The following is a 22,609-nucleotide window of genomic DNA, read 5'->3' as shown; positions in this document are numbered from 1 at the left end:
CCAAGTCCCAGGCAGGCCTATCAAAAGGCCTTTATGTGTGTGTTAAAGAGATGAATTCTGTTTTAATGTGATGAAATTAAGATAGCACTCAGCAGGCCAGCACAAGACCCAGCAGATCATAGGATAATGAGTCATTATCAAAAGCTGTTGCAGACTCAGCTATAATAAAATACTAATCAAAAATTCCTTTCAAGAGTGGAGTTCAGAGCCAGTTGTATATGAGAAACAGACACTGTTTGTTAAAAAGCTGACACATTCTTTCATCTATGCATAAAATTTCCTCAAGAAGGTGTGAATAATTAATGTTTTGTTTGATAACCAGGTCAATGTGAAGAGGAATGGTAGTCTGCAGAAAATCTTTTATTCCTGCCACAAAATAAGATTATTAAAATATAGGGGGACACTTTTTGTTTTCGAGTTGAAGACTTTACTTATTCAACACATCAATTATTAATGTGCAGAAAAGTTTCTTTTTATCCAGTTCACTCTATGAGCATTCAAGGACAAGCACAGAACCAAAACACATCTGTTAATTTGGTGAAGGTAACAAAAAAAAGAGCGTTAGGGAAAGTTCTGCAATAATTTGTTCCAGGGTCTCGATGCTTGCGATGTAAACAATAAAATTAGCACAACGCTTCATGATACACACTTCAAGGTATTCTACTAGGATGATGTTGAATAGGATCAAATTTTTTGCTGGAGATCCCTGTGTCCTCCCCGCTGTGCCAATGCAGTGGTCTCACTGAAATAAATATGGAATCTGCATTTTTATAAAGAAAGTCCTATTGTCGGAAAACATACTAACTGTCCTACATGTTCTAATACAGTTGTTGTAATGTATTTCTTCACCTTATGTAAACCACTTTGAATTGCCTTTGTGTGAAAGGTGCCTCACCCTGCCTTGTGTTACCTTGCTGGACTGGGACATGGGCCTCGCTTTGCCTAAGCTAGCATGCATACATCAATATCACCACCAGAAAATAACTGAAACTACATTATCTCGAAAAAACAAAAAACAAATTATCCCTTTACTTTCAACTGCATGTGGATCACAGTCAGTCAGGGATGTATACTGCTCAACCCAGTCATTCCTATTCAATGTTAGCTAAGTTTATGCATTTAAAATGAGTGCTTTTTACTAAATATTAAATTAGGCAGGTATCACAGTTAAATATCACATGAGCCCTCAAGCAATAATCTAATGGGCCGAATGGGCCAGACAAAAACACACTGCAAGCGTCCCACCAGATACAGTGCTGTAACAAGCAGCAACAAAAGTAAACAACAAAAAGGCATAAACTGAAAACATTCCCAGTTTTCCTTTCTAAAAATACAAAATATTTATGTAGAAATAACTACTTAAAAAAAGAATTTGCCTGAATTTGTACTGTGTGTACTTGTTGAGGAAATGGAAAGTAAATAAATTGTAAGTTTTGGGTATGTCCTCAAAGCAGTGTGGTCTGTCTGTTTAGTTTTACTCGCAAAAACTGGAGGTTAAAGTGGGCTTTTCTCATTTTGTTTTGTCCCTTTGTTTTGCAGACGGACTGTACAGGAAATCACACTCTCTTTCTTACAGGCTTTTTCTCTCTCCATTTTCCTCCCTCTTTCCTTCTGCCCACTGACCCTCTCTCTCTCTCTCTCTCTCTCTCTCTCTCTCTCTACCTCCTATCTGCTCCTTGCTTCTTCCCAAGCTTCTTTCTAGCAACGCCTCCCTCCTTCCACATGCATGGCTGAGCAGGAAGGTGGTAATCTGAGCCATTTGTGGCAGAAGTTGAGACTTAATCCTCTCACTTTTCCTTGCTTATTTCCCTTCTACTGACAGATATTTAGCATGCATATTTGCTGACTGATTCACCAATACTGTGGTACTTAAGAAACTATAGGAAAGAAATCTCCTCAGCATGAGGCAGAAACAAAATTAAATCCCTAGCTGTGTGCAAAGGAAGTGCAGTGGATAGAGAGAGACACAGACAGGCAACACGTAGCATAAAAAGTGGAAATTGGAGGCTTTCTATTTTTATGCAGAGTGTTTTATGACCTCCAGATTTGGAATGTATCACCTCCCAGCCGCCTACGCCTGGATACTACTCAACCAGTGAGAGGAACCCATGAGCACAGCTGTCTCCAGATAACAGTGCTAAACACACACACACACACACACACACACACACACGAGTATAAAGATGAGCTGTAGGATAAGAGTTAGGGCAGGAAACAGCACAAATAAACACACATTTTCACACCATAACAAGAACCAGTTCCAAGCTCAAACTCTAGTGAAGCCTACTTGTGAATTAACACAATTAAAAGATAAAGCATGGCACTGAAACTGTAACATAACCTATGCTCCGTAACTCACAGCCTTGCACATACAGTTAAACTAAACCAAAAATTAAAACAAGACTAAAAGCTTAGAGCCCTGCTAATGGCCCCTAGAGACTACAATTCATTACACCCCACGGTAACAAAGTAACAGATGAAATAAACATACTGACAATTTAGGTATTCATAGAAATCTACCAGTAATTCAGCAACAAATACAGAGTTTGTCTTGAGGGTGGCGCTAAAAGAAAGGTCATGGGGTAACCTTAAATATTAGGTTTCATCCACTGAGGATGAGGACTATCCACAGCATATTTCATGGAAATCCAGCTATTAGTTTTCGAGATACCTTGTTGTTCACCGAGGTATTGCTCCAGAGCTAAGATTACCCAGATGGGGTGTTATAACAAAGACCAGGAGGTGACCAATATAATTGGGAATCACTTTCTTGGAAATAGGAATATCCATACTAAATATCATGGCAGTTTGGTCAGAGGTAATCTAAGGATGTCTTGACTCTTGACCAACCGTGCCATCATTACGCCCTCCTAGGTTTGTGGCAAAAGTAAAGCAAATATATATTTCTCCATGAAATCATACAAGGCTTTATTGCAGGATGACTGGATTAAAACATAACATTCAAGAGCCTTGTTCTTCCACTCTTGACCCGGTCTGCCTGAGAGGTTAGTCCAACAGAACAATGACTCACCAGCCTGTAGTATCTTACCACAGTTATGGGGCATTTTTCTTGATGTTTTGCCCCAGTAGAACCAGTACTTATGGCGCACATTACTACAACAACTGTACTAAAACATCTGATACTTAGTTTGAGCTTGGAATCACCTCAATACCACATGTCTGGGAGGTTAGTCAGCAGTAGCTCAAAGGTAGGATTTTGCATTCATTTACATCATGTTATAAAAAAAAAAACAAGTAGTGAGGTATAAATTCTTATGTTACAAAATGTCCAGCAAAAAATGAACAGACACCAGTACCAAAAACCTGCTGAGTCACTAGCATATTAATAATAACTGATTAAATGACTTCAGTTAAATTAAATCTCCCCTTTGGAAATGAGTAAATGCACCTATTGCATAGGCCTATTAAAACACACACAGAAAAACTGTAAATTGCAAATGCCTATCTCAGGTAGTCTGAATTTAACCACTGGCTGATTCAAGTTCTATAGAGCTGGCCTATTCAGATGCTTGCCTGCATGAGTTATTTTTTAACTGCTGTCCTTTGAGCGGCCCTGGGATTCTCATCATCACCCTGACCTACATTCACAGTTAACCTAGACTGACAAGCTCACAAGGACTCTTTACAGTTGGTATTGTTACTTCACAGCTGCCTCATAGGTGGAATAAAAAGAGCAGAAATCCTGAATAAATACAAAATAAACTTGCGTCATACTGAATTACACTGTGAAATTCAACTGTGTGTAGAGTGTGACTGTGAGTAGACTATGGTTTTAGAAAGAGGAGACATACAGTGTATGTGAATCTTAGTAGAAACATATTTAAATGTGATGTACAATTTTGTGTGTGTGTATACATATGCCTGCATCTTTAAGTTCCTCAACAGGACCTTATGAGTTTGTTGCAATATTAGGTTAAAATGAAACAATCGTAAACAGAAGAAGAGGAACAGAGCAATGATCAGATAATTTCATCACAGTGTAGTTGCTGCCAAACTGCTGCAAATCATTGGATTTAGAAAGATAGGCCATGATGAAACTGGTTACAACCGAAATGAGGACGATCAAGTGACACTTAAATCAAAAACACAGATTGTATGGGTAAACAAGCTAAAATGCCTCCTTGAGCAGTTCACTGTGACAGACATAGTTGACCCTGGGCAACTATTTTACACACAAGAGTTAGTTTAGAAAATATACTGAACAGAGCAGGTACTCACTGTCTGTTGGTCGGGCTGTGGGTGGCTCTGTGACAGGTGACTGCACCCTCTCCACCCTTGGCTCTGCCAGGGAAGGCAGGGGAGCACTAGGTGCAGGAGGTGGGTGGTTGTTGTTCTCCACTGCACTGCCTGGCACCAAACCATCCGCCTGTCTGAAGACAGGCATCTCTGGCCTCCTGGAGGCCCCCTCAACTGGGCTGAGGATTGGAGACGGGGGCTCTGCTCTTCTCTGAGGGGGCTCGGGGATCCTTGAGACTGGGGGTGAGGACAGCTGGGCGTCCATCCTCTTGGGAGGGGCGGGGGGCTCATGGGGCCGTGTCATGCTGAGCTCTGCCCGCCTGTTTGTGGAGCTGGAGATGGTGTTGGAGGAGCTGTCCAGGGGAGTACTCCGACTGCTTAGGCTAACCTCAGGCCGTTTGAGACCAAAGCGGGCAATGCCAGCACTGGGTGAGTTATCAATCTGCTTAGAGGAGACCTCAATGGAGATTTCTGTGCGGCGGGAAGAGGTTGTGTCAGGGTTACGACCCCCTGATAACTCAATCCGCCTCATGCCGGTCTTTGGGGAACGTGGATTGGAAGACTCGGAGGGGGAAGATCTGGAAGAGGAGTAGTCAGAGTTGCGGGAGCTTATGTCGTAGCTCCGCTGGCTGGATGTGGACGAGGTGGATGAGCGGAGGGGGTTACTGGTCCGACGAGACAGGGGAGAAGGGTGTGTGGATGAATCTGTCTCCTCCACCTCAAATGACCGTTTCAGCGCTGGAAAACACAGAACATTTGTGATTAGACAAGAAGCAGAAGAATCTCTTAGCACATACAGATGCTGGTGCTTGCTTGAGTTGCAGCACCATCATCTGTGTGATATTTTACTTTATTTATTAAAAGCATCTTGTGATTATTATGCAAAACAAGAAGAGAAAAAACATGATCAACAAACCAGATAACATGAGGGCCTGAAGCAGTGATAATTCTCATGACTTTTTCCTTTGGTGAAACAAAGCAGCAGCTTCTTTTTCATTCAGTGGTGGCATTGTACAGAGATCAAAAGTTTGTTTTGGATCTGACAGAAAGTCATTGATACTCCATAAAAACACTGGTGCAGCAACTCAAACCAGCACCAGTGTCTTTACAGGCCAGGACTGTCTAGGCTTCTTCAGAAGGTTGGTGCAATCAAGTTATCAGAGAAGGAAGATAATATTAACAGCTGCTTGATTTAACAAAGTAAAAAACTAATTGTTTGTTGTGTAGGAGCAAATATACAACGCAAATGAAGAAGCACTCAGCACCACAACCTGTAGCAATAACACGCTATGAACAAAGTAAATATTGTGAAAAAATAATGTGGCTCGGTTTAAACTGGCTAGCAGACAGGACAGGACCAAAAGCCTGCAAACTACAAACTAATTTCTACCACATGAGCATCACACAATAGCACTTTAAATATGGTGGCAGTTAGCATAATTTTAGCATAGCTGTAGCCAATATATCGCCCAAAATAAACTCCATTTAACATGCTAATCTTACCGGATTTGACACGTTTAACATATCTTGATAGCATGGCGATTGTAATTTCTAATCCACTAAGTGAAAATATTCCTTTATTCCCACCAAGCAGGTTTCAATAATACAGTCAGGCACAACACACGCTCTATTTAATCCTCTGGCTAAATATTTAATGAAATTACACGGACATTTTCTTCTTCTTGATATGTTACGTTACCCGGACATCTCGCACACCTGTTGACATGACGACTGTCGAACTGACCACGCCCCGCGAGCGCTCTAATTGATCGCATGACCGTTAATTACTGTATTTCACACAAAGAGGAATTAACCGTCATAATTTCTGAGTGGCCGAATAAGAAACTCTGGGGTTAGTTTTGTAATGGTGTTCTTTCAAAATGCACCGTGTTGTTTTGCACTGTTAGAAAAGACAGCAAAATATGCTGCCGGTGTTTGGTTAATATTTAAACTACAACAAGTAAATGAAAATATGTGGCCTAGTGGACTATGTCACAAAATAGCCTATTCTGGTTTTGTAACTTGTGTTATTATTATATTTTTTTATACTTAGCATTTGGCTTTGTATGTGGTTTGTTTACGGGCATGTTTGATATGCTACGACTCTTGAAAAGTAAACAAAACAATTATAACAGATTTTTAAAAGGTTTTTATTGCTTTAAAGCGGTAGCACCTACACATTTCTTTCATATTAATGGAAAATGGTCTGTACTTATATAGCGCCTTTCTTGTCTTTCTGACTACTCAAAGCGCTGCAACTACATATCACATTCACCCCATTCACACACATTCACACACCGAAGGCACAGCCCTCGGGAGCATTTTGCGGTTCAGTGTCTTGCCCAAGGACACTTCGACATGTGGGTTGGGGGAAGGTCGGAAGGTTCGATCCTGTCGTTGGTGGACGACCCGCTCTACCACCCGCTCTACCACAAAGCCACAGTCGTAAGGGTCTGAAAAATCAGATAGAACATTTTATCAAATCACCAATCAACCTTCTCCCACCATATCACTTTAATGTGCCAATATTCCACCACTAGCCTTTTGTTTTAGTCGTTATTGTTGTTTGATAAATGCTTTTTCTCTGGCCACAGTAAGCTCCATGTCAGATGTGAGGGTGACACCTGGCTCACTTCAGCTCGGCCCAGAGACCAGAGCAGCTACAAGCCCTGGAGCAACACGGCTTCTGTCCCAAATAAACACCCGATCCTGCGCAGGCGTCTGGCCTGCTTCAAGGATGACGGGCCAAGCACCAGCATGGGAGAAGACCCTCTTCCTGGAACTCACTGTTTTCACATACTTGATATGTTTCAGCATATTTTTGTGTCTGATATCAGAGGGTCTGCTGAGAAGCAGGGGGCTAATGGTTCAATGTGAAATACTGGTTTAACTGGGTGTCTACATTAGTAAGATGACCTTTTCCAATTTTCCTTTGTAAAACTTTGATTATAAATGTAGAAAATATTGGGTCAGTCCTTGTTAGCTTCACTTGCAGTTAACTTTTCTCACCTTCAGTGTGATTATGGCAATTACAGAACAGCAGTTAATGACAGGTTTGAATCACAGGTCAGCAATCCCACTCCTAATCAGCAATTGCAACAGAACTGAGGGTTCTTCAATGCTGATCATTTGAGCAGAACCTCCTTTATGTACCTTGAATAAGCACACTATAAGTCACTCGCTACAATTGCTGCTATATCTGCAGCCATTCTGTATCCCACACTGACTGAGCACACATTCACTTTATCAGCATACTGAATAATCAGTACTGTATAAGACATGTACCATCTATACTACTGCACTACTGTCTGTTAGGCCCTGGTGTAATGTGTCCTCAAATGTGTGCCATGTCCTCAGTAAGTCCTCTGGAATACATAATACAATAAAAATACATTCCTGCGTGTTACCTGTATGTGGCAATTTTGGCACTTCTTCACTACACCATTGAGAATGACAGGAAAAATTAGAGACACAGACTAAAAAACATTGTGACTTAGATTTAAACTCTGATTGTATATACAAGTAGTAAGCATCGGACAAATAGCTCTTTGTGTCGCTCACATGGAATCGTGTAATTTTATTTGAGGAAACTGGCCTTGAAATTTTTCTGGACATCAGGGTTGTCAGTGTGCTCTGTTCTTCTTTAAACATAAGAAATAAGCACAGGAATGTCACACTAGTCACAATGAAGTTATATGTAAAATTCACTGGATGCAATGGTAAAGGCTTGAAATATGTGGGATTATAACCCTGTATAAATTGCTGGATAATGTGTATTGACCACTACAAGGGCTCCTGTCAGAAAGCACTAAGTCACTAGGTGTCGTTCAACTTCTTAACTTCGTTGTAAAGTGGTAACATAATTACAGGCATCCATAAACTGTACATATGGATAGTAGTCTCATACTATGCGAATGAAAATAAGCATCCTCTCCAATTCCAATGATAAATATAAACCATATCACACATAAGCTATAAGCATGCATGTGCATTATGAAGTTAGCTAGCTAGCCAAATACAGATGAATTAGCAGCGTCACTCTTGAGTAATAATGTTCACCTTGCCAAAGGAACGACAGGTAAGTACACTTAACGTTCAGTACTCATAATTACAAACTGAAACTAACTCAGGAAGAGCTTAATCTGCTGTAACAATAGCTATTGAGTCCAAACTTACGTCGTCTCTGACTTCTGTACAGGCAACCGCTGTAATGCAATACCACCTAAAGTGCGTTCCATTGGGTTGAGTCGGTTCTGAACTAGCCACTGTTCCGTAGCGGCAGACCTTGCTTCAGTAGGCAGATGAGCTACCATAGCCAGTTGGCCCACTGTCTTTGCTCAAACTCTTCCTCCACCAGTAGTCTGCGTAGTTGGTCCACTCGTCGCTTGGCGGCAGGTATGGTGGGAAGGCTCTCCAGGCAGTTGTCCACATAGAAGCTTTGCTCCACTGACTGTGGGATTTAAGGAGAACTGTCCCGGTAGTTACGAGCATGCCTCTGCAACGTGAAGATGGCGCAGCAGTGGCTGCACATTGTCCCGAATGGCAGCACCTGCCATTCATACACATCCGGTGGGTCCTCGCAATGCAGGTCTCTCCAGATAAATCTGAGTAAGGGTCTGTCCTCGGACCTGATGAAACATTCCCTGGATATTCCCACTGATCGTGACCCGATACTGTCTGAATCACAGGAAGACTCCTACCATGGATGGGCCCAGTGTAGGCCCCGGCAGCAGCTATTCATTCAGTGACGTACCCTGGTGCCTGAATGAGCAGTTGAAGACCAAGACCAAGACTTGGTTTACTATTGTGGTGTACCTAGTGGTGAGGGAGGTACCAAGACTCCTCCGACCGATCTACCTCCTTAGACTGTAGCTTGGTGACGTATCCTGCTTGGGTAAGCTTGTCAATCACAGAAGAATAGACAGCCACCTTCTCTTTCTTGAGTCTTTTCTCTGTGTTCCTCAAGTTAGCTGCGACGGAAGTGTCCCCATTCTCATGTACCTGAGACATGCAATTTTAAGAAGCCCTGCAGCGATTGTGGTGGTGTCCACCTCCAAGTCCTTCATGGGGTAGCCCAAGATAGTTCCATCAACCCTCCAGCCAACGCCTCCAAGAGTCGGATCTATCTGACACCATCGATCCCATCAGGCAAAGTGCTTCTAAAAGTTGGGCAGTTCTACTACACAACAACTCCAAGTCAATGGAAACCTTTGCAGTCTTGGATGACAATGCTCAGTGGACCATGATCCTACCTACTGCTGTACAGCAGCTCTAGTTAACTGGTGAGCGGAAGAGTCTTGCCCTCTGAACCGTACGACCTGACAATAGTCACCTCAGTGGATCCAAGGTCACCTTTGAGATTTCCCCCAGGGATAATCCATGGAAATGCTGTAAGGTCCAGGGAGCATTCACTGCTTCAGTGCTAGACTTGGTGGAGCAGAGCCACCAGTACAGAAACTGAGCCAGCTGGTGTGACTGGCCATACTGCAGCTGTAGAGCCTGCATAGCTGCTGAGTATGGGTATGGATGGTGGCGGCAAGACTGGCCTATCATCTGGGCCTTGGGCAATTTGAGGTGTTCCAGCAGTACTTGATACTTATATCTCTCGGTCAGTTCTAGGTGAGGTTTAAGGAGGTTATCCAAAGCCGGTTTCAGATTAGCACACTCTCACTGTCAGAGGAGAGGTCTGGAATAACACATTAGCTATAAGCATGCATAGACAGGTACATTATGAAGTTAGCTAGCTAGCAGCATCACTCTTGAGTTGAGTAATAACGTTCATCTTAGCCGGAAATTACAAACTGAAACTAACTCAGGAAGAGCTTAATCTGCTGTAACAGTAGCTATAGAGTCCAAACTTACATCATCTCTGACTTCTGTACAGGCAACCGTTGTAATGTAAGGAGAAACGAGATGCTTCGAAAATATCTCCGGGATTTATAACGCGTAATTACATAATTGTCGTAGCTGGCAACTACATACAATATAATGTATGAGGAATTCACAACAAAATATGTTAAGACAAGGATAAGCAATGAACCACTAATGGAGCAGCTAATTTATTGTAGGTATTCCTCCGTACAGCCTTTAATGAACATCACTTATACAGCTTTTAAGGGCAATAGCTTGAGCAGTGAAAGTAAGCAAAGCAAAAGCATATTCAAAGTGCCACAGACCACATAAAACTGTGTTTGGCTGTGATTTTGATATAATGACCTGTTTGCCTAGAATTGTGCTAACTGTGCGGTGCTCTGTGGTGACAGAAGAGCCCAACACAGTGGAGTGCTCACAGACACAGTGGAGACAGAGGCCCTGTCACTTATGTTTCTATCGCTCTCTCTGTATGTGTGTGTGTTTAAACACAGCTGTAAAGTAAGGCAAACACAGCCTGTTCTGCCCTGGTTGGAGCCAAACTCTCTGCCTCTGTTAACGTCATACCACACTGCATGCTGGGATCCGTGTGTGTGTGTGTGTGTGTGTGTGTGTGTGTGTGTGTGTGTATGAATGAAGGTAGACTGGGAGGTCACACATTGATATCTCTCTCTTTGTGTATTTATGTGAACAAGATGGGACTGTTACTCTCCTCTGTAATATCTCTCTGTCAATGTGCCTGTATGTTTATATATGACTATGTACAGCTGGGTATTTGTGTTTGAATGGCAGTGTGTGTGTGCAGGTTGTGATTTTTGTTTTTTTTCAGGGTCACAGCTGTACAAGTGCGTGTGTATGTGTGTGTGTGTGTGTGTGTGTGTGTGTGTGTGTGTGTGATATCAAGGACAAAACCATTTGATGTCTCCAAGCTGCTGTATGCTGCTGATGTTCTGAGACGATAGCAGTGATCATAGCCCTTCAAACCAAGCTAAGATAATACTAATGAGCACCAATGTGAACCAAATGTCAACCTTAGTCCTCTCTCTCTCTCTATGTGGCTCTCGCCATTAGCTTTCCCTCCCTCTCTTTACCTCTCATTTAACCTGGAATTGAAACAAAAATCTGCTTTGAAGATTTTTGAGCTGCATTCATTTTGAACTCCATTCCAAGCGTTACACCGTAAACTTGCTATCGGACTGAACTGCCAAATATGGAAGACATTGCAGCCAAGCATGATGTTTTTCAACTAAAACTCAGTCAGACATGGGATGGATCCACTAGTTAAACTGCCAGAAACTCATATGATGATGATACTCTGTTCTCCAGTGTAGCATGTACTGGATGAGCACCACATGGACATTCTCTATGCGTCTCTGAGCATAACAGTAGATGAGTTGGACGGGTCAACCCATCTACTGTCACCTTTTGTCTTCAGTTGTTGAGGGAAACTGCGGATCACTACAGTATAAGCAGGAATTTTGACAAACTGCTAACTAAACTAAATTGGTTTCCAAGAACTTCAGAGTACAATCTCTAAACTGCGACTACAGTCACAATCAGCAATCACACAACAAAGGTATTAACTGTACTTAATATTCTGGTATATTGCACTTAAGGAAGTAATAAACCCTAAGATTTTCATGAAATCAAACCCAGTTTTTGACTCTATTAATGGTCGGCATTTTTTAGCAATAGCCATTCAATGTATTTTTAATTTGTAATTACTTCTCTATATAGAAGAGTTTTCATTGGTAGTGGTGGAGTCAACCATTCTGCTAGGTTCAAATTGGCTTCACACATATGAGGGATTTCCAGGAAACGAGGCATGCATGTAAAACAGACTAATTTTCATTTCATCACAATCAGCCTCACTGTTAACTGTTCACTTGCCCACAGCCATATCAAAGGTGTGTTAAGTTACTGCTAATGCGAACACAACATTTGCTACTGCTGCTTGTTTACATTAAAAGTATTCAACTGGCGGAGAGACCAGATGGCTTTTATTGTGCCGCAGTCACAGGAAACACAATGAATTTATCACAGAGGTTAGCGCTGACCGCAATCCTTTCCGAAACAAAACAAGACAGCTGCCATTTTCTGCATTTTTCTGCATTTTTTTTTTTTTTTGGTCAGTGGATTTAAAATTTTAGTTAGTAATGGAATAAGAAAAATCAGTCACAATGAGCTGTTAGATGAAGAGCTGCAGATGACAGGCTGCACACCTTCAACTTCTCAGCAAGGTAACCAACAAGCTTGTTTGGCTGCAGACACACCAGTTGCTCTTCTGTTAAAGTAGCTGCTCAACAAGTGTTTACTGTAGCGTTAAACCACACTTGCTGTTACCATGGTAACCACGGGTGTTGACAAATCAACCAGGACTACCACAATAGCCTAAAAAGACTCTGCATGTCAAAATGTGCTTTGGACCACTGGAATAAGAGCATTTAGCCCTTAAATATAGACTTAAAGCCCAATTCTCTTTCCTGGAGATGTCTATTACAGTTGTCAAACATACTTTCCATTCCCTGCAGAAAAAAACACTTTCTTCTCAATGTACAAAAGAAAATCTTTCATCACAGGCTAGTTGTTTTTAGCCATAGCATGGTGCCTGTTGATGACTCTGGAGTCTTGCCTGGGGTTGGCATCGGTGCAGGTTTCGCTCCAAGTGTCCAACAGGGAGAAAAACAGCAAGGGGTAGCTTTAAAGCCTAACAAAGACCTGCTGTGTTCGCTCTACCTCAGAGTGACCCTTGGTGCTTCCCAGCAGCTCCAATGCTGTTGGCATCTTTAGCAGGAAACCTGTCCTAGCTGGTGAGTATAGAGCACCCTGATAATGCTGATAAGGATGGAGACTCCTGAGGATGGCTATCATCAGCCTCTGTCAGACGACACTTCCTCTCTCTAACACAGAAGCTCTATCAATGAGGCTCCTTGTGGTGTTGTGTCACAAGACTAAGTTTTAATGGTTAAGATTAATAGCACATTAACCCTATACTTATGTTCTTTGACAAAAAGAAATATTTATACCAATGCTCCTTAATAGCACAGTTTCAGTGCACTATGGGTTACAGAGCACCAACTAACTTAACAGAGTTCCTGAAAAAATCCAAACCCACAGCTAAGTGGCAGTTGCCTTATAATTACAGTTTTCATTTTGAAAGGCGTTTGAGATCCTACCATGATCCCTCGTCAGATTTCTCACCGTCACCATAAAGGAGTTTCATCCTACAAAACAAGGTGGATCTCCTAATTTAGAAGAAGAATGACAAGTTCTTAAAATGTTTCAGGGTTAAATGTTTCATGTGGCCTTTTTATAAATTAGAGTAATTAAAAAGCACCTATGAAAAATGTATACACATTCTATGAAACCAATAAGCTGGATCAAGGTGTTCTATCTATAATCTTCAATATTTTCTGTTTCATTTATCCTTTAACACCTGACATCCTTACCTGAAGATTAAATCTTTAACTTTATCCTATCATTGACAGCCAAAACTTGTGTTATTGTGATGGGTTGGGGAGTGCCATGCATGATCTATAAAGAGAGGCCTGGCTGTGCTCAGATCCACACCTCCACTGCCTACCCCGACATTTTCACCCACCACAGAAATCTACTCCTGTGGAATTTCCTCTCATTGGACCAGTCAATGCGCTTATATTGCAGCTTAGAGATACAGAGAAAAAAAGAGGGAAAGAGACTAGTAACATTGGCAGCTTTTCAGTACCATTGCTTGAAATAGGAATCAACATAAGCCAGATACAGTAGCTGGCTTTTCATGATATTAAACTACTTAATGTCTCACAAATATATTTATTTTTAATTTGTGAAGAAACACAAGAGGCTGTTTGCAAGAGACCAGACCTCTTTGAAGGAGCTGTAAAAAATGACGCTGTATGAATGTGTGTATGTGTTCATTCTGCTGAGCGGAAGGCCCAGTGGCTCGGTCAATGATCTGTGTCAGTTTGTGTGGGTGAAGTCACAACTGAGGTCATCAACCTCATGGGCAAGAAAGTCCTGTCCTCTGTCTCTCTAACCTTCTCACTGACGTTATCAGCTAAGGGCATGATGATAGGCATATTTGTGAGCAGTGAAGTTTGTCACCATCGTGTGAAAGATTCATGGGCAAATATTCACAGCATGCACTTATATATTAAATCATGAGAGCACAAAACATGTAGCCATAGAAAATGCTGAGGCTTTCGGTTGTGTACTGCACTTTGTAGGCATGGCCTTTTAGCCAAATCTTCCTCTTTCACATAAGTAGTGCAAAAACTAGAAAATCCTACTAATGTAACCTGATTTAAATACTACCCAAATAGTAGAGAGTCATTAAGTCAGTGAACTGACTCAGTAATATCCACTATAAAATGATCAAAAGTTTGCTAACATTAGCCACCATAAGCTACTAGTCATACCAGACCAAGTAAGGTTGTAGCAGCAAAAACCTGAGTGTAATGCATTAAGAAAGGATGTGTTTTATTGCTTCAAAATTCAACTTTTCATTTGTAAGAGGAAGATTGTGTTATTTTGTCTTTCAAAAGTTACATAGTCCTGATTTAAGGTTAGTTTTCATGAAAGCTAGTTATCTAAAAAGGTAAATAAAAGTACAAGCAAAGTTTATTTATAGAGGATGTCTCTGAGTGACATTTACTATGATATGATATGATTATTATGATAGGGACACAGTGAAAGGTAATTGTGGCATCATGATCATGGTGTCCAACTTTGCTTTTTACAGAGCAACCTCTTGACCATCCTCTTGCAGAATACACTATGATTCTTGCCTTTTCAAAAGTAGTTCCTTATTGACTTATTGGCTCATAGGACTCACACTCCTGCTGCATCGGTGCCATGCTATACTCACTGATCCACACAGGGCCATACATCATGGTGCATGGTAGAGAGACTAAGGTATTACCACACACTCAGCCCAACCAGGAGCAACACACACCGCTGACAATCACAACAGTAACCCATTATGTTGGTGTTACACATGAGCGAGGGGTGTCTAAAAGCATAACTTCGAGCCACATGGTTAAAGCACACTTTTTCACCCCTGATGCCTCTCTTTTCTGAATGCCACTTATCTTTCTGCTCTGTTGCACTGTGTTAGCCAGCAGTGTAAAGACCAAAAGACAGGGAGAGAGGGAGAGAAGGGCTGAGAGATTCACCATGCATACCACAAGCAATCTGGTGTTGACAGAGGAGCAGCTCTGGACAAGTGCAGATGCGTTCCTAATGGCTATATGTTTGTGAGAGACAGGAGACAGATAGATAGGCAGGCAGGTTGGGGGAAAGGTGTCGGCCTGTCAACCCCCACCCACCCTCCTCGCATCCACCAGCAGCCAGACCAAGAGGAGAGGGGCTGAGGATGGACAAGCTGCTGAGAGAGGAAAAGGGGAAGCACAGCCGAAGGACGAGGAGGTGGAGGAGAAGTTAGAGTGGGAGGAGAGGGATGACAGGGGGAATCTGTGGGCCAGGGGCAAGGAGATGAAAAGGAAGAGGAGAAGAGGGAACAGAGGGGGGAAGTGCCAGGTGTTCCCCTCACAGCCGTATGGTCAGTTGCTGTCTCTCCTGAGTGCACAACATACAGTATACACACACACACTATGGCCTTTCTGTCATGCAGGAGAGGCTAAATCAGTATCACACGTCCTTCTGAATGCTCTCTTTGACACGTACTAGGCTAGGATAAATACTTGACATCCATAAGAAACACACACTCATGCATAACAACAAAAAGTTAAAGAAACAGTAAAAAGCAACACTTTCAGCATGATTTCCATTTCAAAACACCACAGCTCACCGCAGATGTCAACGAGCCCTTCACACTCTCCATTTTTCCAGATTCGCTCGCGTTCCAATCAAACATGTGGAAACTATCTATAGTGTCCTCATGGCAGGGTTAAAGAGTGCCTCGCTCCACAGAGTGACAAGTAGAAGAAAAGCAGTGGAGCAGCAGAGCTCAAGAGAGAAAGAAACTAACCTTCAAAGTCTGATATGATCCCTTCCAAGTGAGCGTTGACAGTGGAATCAGACATTTTGGGGAGCAAGTTGTGTATGTGCGGGTGTGTATAATGCGAGAGAGAGGGAGCAGGGTTCCCTTTCCCTAGCAAGGAAAAGTCTTCCTGGGGCGCAGTCCCGCTTTCAAACAAATCCCAAATTAGGAGCCCGTGCAAGAAAGAGGAGGGGAGGGAAAAAAACAACACAAGCATTGAGTGGCTCACTGATCCAAACCCTCTCTCTATCTCTCCTTTCTTTCTTAAGGCGGCAACTTATTTTTCTCTTCTCCTCCTTCTCAACTTCCAGAGCCTGGAATGAGCGACCAATGACAACCCCCCACCCTCTCTCTCTCTCTCTCTCTCTCTCTCTCTCTCTCTCTCTCTCTCTCTCTCTCTCTCTCCCCATGCCTCCCTCCCCTTCTGCAGCCTTCCTCTCGGACTGGTTCCTTTCAGTGAAAGCTCTCATATCTGACTGGGCTGGTCAAATTATACGCATGCTACATTCAAACACACTTCCTGTAGGCCCGATCACATGGCTAACACACTCTGGGCAACTGATGAAACACACAGAAAGCTATTACTGAGATTTTTTAAAGCTTTACTCTGCTGAATATGCCAACATCAGCATCCTATAAGCACATAAATCAATGCACTCACCTAAAGTCACATATAAGAATGACACATCTCCACTCAATCATATCTTACAGTGGATGGAGTGAAAAGTTACAGTAGATAGATAAATAAATCCAGAGTGGAGACAGAATCATACTATGGACTAATATGGGCAGGACAGGCTCACACAGGCGGTCAGTAGATCGTCTGACATGCTCAGTCGCTCTGGAGGCAGACATCAATAAATAAGTAGCCTAATGACTTAATGACCATGTGAATGAGCCTCTGTGTGTGGGGGCGGAGGGGGAAGGGTGGACAGAGTTAGCGCATGTCAAGAATGCTCCATGGCAGTTGAGCACATTCACAACTTGTCTGCTGGGTTGTCTTGGTAAAGATGATGATGCCCAAGAACTTCTTCCTTCCAAAACAATTCTGACCAAAATGTAAAAACCGCTGCCTTATAGTAACCGTTGCTGTAACGTCACTTCCATTCTCATCCTCTGTGAAAACTGGAGTTACCCAGCACTCCTACAGACAGTGGGAAGTTGCCCTGCGGCAACTAAAGCAAATTCAACCTTTATCAGCAGCCACAGGCCAATGGTGATGAACCACCGCTGCTGACCTCTTTGGCAAAATTAACTATTTAGTAGTGACCAGACAGACAGTAAGCACTAACTGTAGTAGTAGTAGTAGTTGTGTGTGTGTGTGTGTGTGTGTGTTAGGAGACTCTCTTCTCACAAAGCTCTTCTCAGCTTTTCAAACTGCAAAGATATAATGCTTCCAAAATAAAGGCAGCCCTGAGAGACAACAACATCTGAGGCAAAAATGAGAAGATACATGAAATGAAAAATGTGTTTTGAGAGAGGATAGAAAGTAGAGAGATGTGGAAAATGATTTGGATTTAAGCTGTAATAAATTATTCAAGCTGTAAAGCAACAGAAAAATTCCTCAATAGTTGTTGTCCCATGTGTGATTTATGATAAAGTGTTTGGGACTGAAATCTTGCATGTCTGGCAAGCTTACCGCAAATTTGTTGCTTAGATTGGAATCAAAGTTTGTGTTTTCTGTTGATTTAGGCATGTTTACCGATCATAAACACAGATGTGCGCGGGTGCACAAACACACACTAACACACAGATTTAAAAACAAATATGAAGCATTACTGTACCAAAACCTGCAATCTGAGATTAAACATACACCACATCAAATATGTAACCCACAATAAGTGTCTCTATCAATTAATATTTCTGGTTAACATGAAACCTGAACATGTGCCTGGAATTTTAAAAGCCAGGACAGGTGAAAACTTTTCATGTAGCTGGCTAGGATGCCAGGACACTTAATTACAGTATAAGAGCATACTTCAAGTGTGTTTCCTTGAAGCATGAACCCCACAATATCTGATATGTGTCTTTTTCTCCAGCAGGGGTCAGCGTTGATCTTATAAATAAAATATGTCGCTATAGGCAACAGTGTTAGTTGTAGCTGTGTCCCTAGCATACGGCAATGTGATCTGGAAATAGATAAAGATGGAAACATGGGGAGAATCCTGCTCCAGACACACCCTCAACCCACACAGTCTGTCCTGCCAAAACACATGTGTGTCAGATTCCTCCACTCCTTGGCACACACTCATATTCAGACACACATTGAGCTGCATGTGCACACACACAGACAATAAATATGTGCGCAGCAGATGCATGCAAAAATACAATCTTGCACACACTTCAGTAAGCAACACATGCATGCACTCAGCCCAGCACCCAACACGTTCACTGAAACACACACATACACGTACACACACAAAGAAAAGCACACTTCCTTCCACTGCATATCCTTGCAAGCCCAGGCAGCGCTAATCCAATCTGCTGTAACAACTGTCACACTGGGAGAAGACCAGAGTGTTTTTTGCTCTGATAAGTAATGAACTTCATTCATATCATAGCAGTCATAGTGATGTAGCATGCAATGCACTGCTCTGAAAACAGTTTTAATCTGCCATTAGTAGAACATAATGCTTTGGATACGGTACCTAAATGTTTGTATGACTGCGAAAGGTTATACAAGGTCATGTTGATTCCATATATTAGCGCTGATATCTTTAGCTTCTTATGGTGTGAATTCCACTACAGTGACTCTTCTTCCTGGTAAACTTTATTACTGCGTCATGGTTATCTTCCTTATGACTAAAGGGAGGCAGGATTGCTTCTAAAAAACAAAATTCTTCCTTGTCATCACTGATGATGAACTGTGAGATACAGAAGTAATGCAGTAGGCCTAACAGTAAACAGCCATTATTATCCCAAGAATGAATTCGTCATGAGGAGATACCGGTAGGATTTTCTGATTCTAATTCTAAAATCAGTTTTGACAATGGTGTATAACTGTTGTTTAAAACACAAGTGATGATAACTAACATCCATTAAATGCATCTTGGGGCCTCAGGCTTTCTGTTCATTTGTGTACTGTAATGTATTCGAATAGGTAGCTGCTGGTGTTATATTGCACTGAAGCACACAGATGAAGAGAGACAGAGACAGCCGCCAACTGCTTAAAGAAACCCAGACCATCACCACCACTACTCTAAAGTGGGTCCTACCCTCAAGAGACCTGAAAAATGAGAGGAGCAGAGTGGGAGGAGAAGAGGATAACTTCTATAAACGGATGCCAGGCCGGCGTGGCAGTTGCTAGGGCAATGCCAGGGCAATGGCAATCTGCACATGCATGCACACACACACACACACACACACACACACACACAAAGACACCAACAGGTCCCCATGCCTCGGCGCCAGTCTGCCCCCTCAGGGGAGGGGGCAGACTGGCAGACAAGAAATGTTTCAATGGTAACCAAACCCACACTGGGCAGTGGGATGCAAGGATACACCTGAACTGTTTTATTCACGACTCCTGCTATGTCAAATGCAGCTTCTTACAATAATAAAAACAACCTAATTTGTATAGATGCAGTTGAAAAAAAAATGTAATGAAATACCAGATTTTGACTCACCATCAAAACCACCTGTTTCACTGGTGAAGATCTGCCAGTATCTGCAGATTTAATAAATCAGTTTTCATCACCAGTTAAGTGGCAGATGGACAAGGGGAAAATATCTTGGAAGAAATAAGACTAATAATAATAATAAGACAAATCTATCAAATTAAAGCATTTCTATAGATGACAAGTTTATAAAAATAGGTTTTCAGGAGGTGATTTAAAAGACTGAATTGATGTAAAGTCTCACATGAAAAACATGTATGTTATTGTGATGAACACTTTAGTTACATTATATCTGCTGAAAGTTGCATGTTATAGGGAATGCCAGTGTGACCAGCACTGTTTTATATTGTGAATAATGATCAGTGTTTCATTTAAGGTCATTGTTATTTCAAACATTACCAGCATCAGCTACAGAGGAAACCCCAGCTTCCTGCTGAGTTCATCCTAAAACAACAAAAGCTTTGTTGGCCTCGCAGCCTTGCAGACAACTCACCCATGAGTCAAGCTATATCAAGTAAGCCATATGGAAGAGGTCAAATGCGTGTTGTGTATTGGTGAGTGTGTGCATTGCTTGCTTTGATTACGTGTTCTCATTTGTACATGTGTGTATATTTTGGATGTGACTAGCTCATTACCGCAGCTCTGTTTACATGGCAACCCCCATAATAAGAAGCATTACCTGGCTCAGAACTTTAGAGGGTAGAGGGGGCGAGGAGAGACAGTTGGACAAAACAAGAAGGAAAGGAGGGAGAGAGAGATGTCAAGTGACACAGAACCCCCATGGCTTTAATGGAAACTAGGAAGTAGGAAGATTTCTCCCTGCTGCGTGTGAGAAAGGAAGACACAGAAAGAGAGCAGTGTTAGCATGACTAATGGAATCAGCAGCACTGGTAATGAAAACATAACCAGAAAAGTGCCTGGCTTTCAGTACAGTACTATACGTGTGCTTTCAGCTAAATGTTGGAAGGAATGGCAAGGGAAAGCACTGCAGTGAGGATCAGTCCAATATGTAAAAAAATGTTAAAACAAAAGAAAACTTGCACAGCTGTAGTTGATCAGTGTACACACATAGTTACTCACACAATGTAAGAGTCTGGATTATTTGGTGAATTGTAAATGTCGTAAAGACAATAGGGCAGCAGGTCAGACAGTTTCATAATATTACCGACACACACACACACACACACACACACACACACACACACACACACACCCTTGCATGGCCCCAGGGCCCACATAGTGAAGTAGCTTTGTCTAAAGTATATGCACAGCTGTAGTGACAGCAGCTGCCCTTAACCAAATGTTAAACAGCAGCACCCAGCCAGCCAGGCTCTGCTAACTTTAATCAAATACAGCACCTGTTGGAAACATGGCTCGACTGCACTGCATGTACACATGCACACACACACACACACACACACGCACTGGCATACCCCCTCAATTGCTTTTGCTCAGTGGTTTTCTTCTTCTTTCTGCAGTGAGTTGTGCCTGTGTATGTGAGTGAGTGTATCAATTGTCCACACACACATGCAGGCAGCATGTGTGTGTGTTCCCTCACGCATGGGATGGAATAGCTTGGTAAATAGAGAGAGCAGCTGTCCTCCATCAGAAATGACTCTCAATGGGACTCTCTCTCTCTCTCTCTCTCTCTCTCTCTCTCTCTCTCTCTCTCTGTGTTTCTCCCACCTCCGCCCTCGTCTCCATCTCTCCACCAGGGTAATAGCACTGTTTAGTACGTCAACAAGCCAGCATTGTGATCACCATCCTCGTTGCTCCTGCTGCACTTACATATTGTTCTGCTCAGCGCGTTGCCATGGCAACTCATACAACAACACCACTCGTGTCTCACCAGGATGCAACATGACCGCAATTTCTTCTTTAATAAAATTTCTCCTTAAACCTATAGAGGGTCATATTCAAAACAAGTAGGCTGTGACAAAGAAAACAACACAGAAAACACCAAAAAACAACACTTGTTGCCTTGTGTGAGAGGTTGACATAAAAAAGTATTCTGGATTACTCAACTCAGCACCTCCACATAGCGGGGGAAGTGTATGTTACATATGAAACAGACAACTTTCAGCACAGATTCAACATGACTGACATCTTTCACTGAATTCAGTAAAAGGTTCGTATGGGGGTTGGCTAAGCTAGCTGAGGCTGCTCTATAAGTCATGAGCCTGAGGCTTCAGTCGGAGCTGACTGTGGCTGTGTCATACAGACTTTCATCAAGCATCATCAGCTGACCTCACTGTGACTGGAATGAATGGGATGCGTCAGCCCCTTTACACTTTATTCATAACCTCTGTGTGGCTGATGGGCAGTTTCCGTTGAGAGCATCATCACTGTTGATTCATGTGGGAAGAAAACTAAGGAAACACACACACACACACACACACACAGAGCAAACAGCCTATAGCCATACACACTCATACCTCCTACATGCACACATAAAAAACACACTACACACTAGAAAGTATGAATGCATAAATACCCCAGTGAACATTCACTCAAAACAGAAATATACACAAAGTATGTCCTGCTGAAGCCGTTACAGCTCCCTGGAGGAAGCACCTGGAGACAAGGGGAGAGAGAGAGAGAGAGAGAGAGAGAGAGAGAGAGAGAGAGAGAGAGAGAGAGAGAGAGAGAGAGAGAGAGAGAGAGAGAGAGGAAGGAGAGTGATGCCTCCATCACACACACACACACTTGTCAATGGTATCACCTACATCCAGATTTCACACACTGTGTAGGTGCTAACCTATGCTATGTCACAAACACACACAACTATACACACACACAGACATGCGCATGCTGCTGCAGCCGCTTTTTTCATGTCTTTTTAACAACACTCACACTAACACTCATA

At 42.3% G+C, this 22,609-nt stretch overlaps 1 protein-coding gene and 1 long non-coding RNA gene across 11 annotated transcripts in view; one reads left to right on the top strand and one right to left on the bottom strand.

Moving 5' to 3' along the window:
• LOC122869211 (septin-9-like) overlaps nucleotides 1-22,609 on the bottom strand; it is a 71,300-nt gene that overhangs the window by 32,068 nt on the left and 16,623 nt on the right. For 3 of the 10 annotated variants that reach the window (XM_044181961.1, XM_044181962.1, XM_044181966.1), the window contains one exon: nucleotides 4,240-4,995. In XM_044181961.1, coding sequence (XP_044037896.1) covers nucleotides 4,240-4,995 — 756 coding nt within the window. The other 7 variants (XR_006376266.1, XM_044181960.1, XM_044181964.1 and 4 more) reach the window with 7 other exon arrangements.
• LOC122869213 lies at nucleotides 5,986-7,663 on the top strand. The gene is made up of 2 exons (XR_006376268.1): nucleotides 5,986-6,109; nucleotides 6,852-7,663. It is a non-coding gene; the product is annotated as an uncharacterized LOC122869213 (long non-coding RNA).

The sequence above is a fragment of the Siniperca chuatsi genome, linkage group LG21 (assembly GCF_020085105.1).
Source record: "Siniperca chuatsi isolate FFG_IHB_CAS linkage group LG21, ASM2008510v1, whole genome shotgun sequence".
NCBI lineage: Eukaryota > Metazoa > Chordata > Actinopteri > Centrarchiformes > Sinipercidae > Siniperca > Siniperca chuatsi.
Note: the sequence above shows the minus strand (reverse complement) of the source record. Positions and strands in the feature narration are given on the sequence as shown.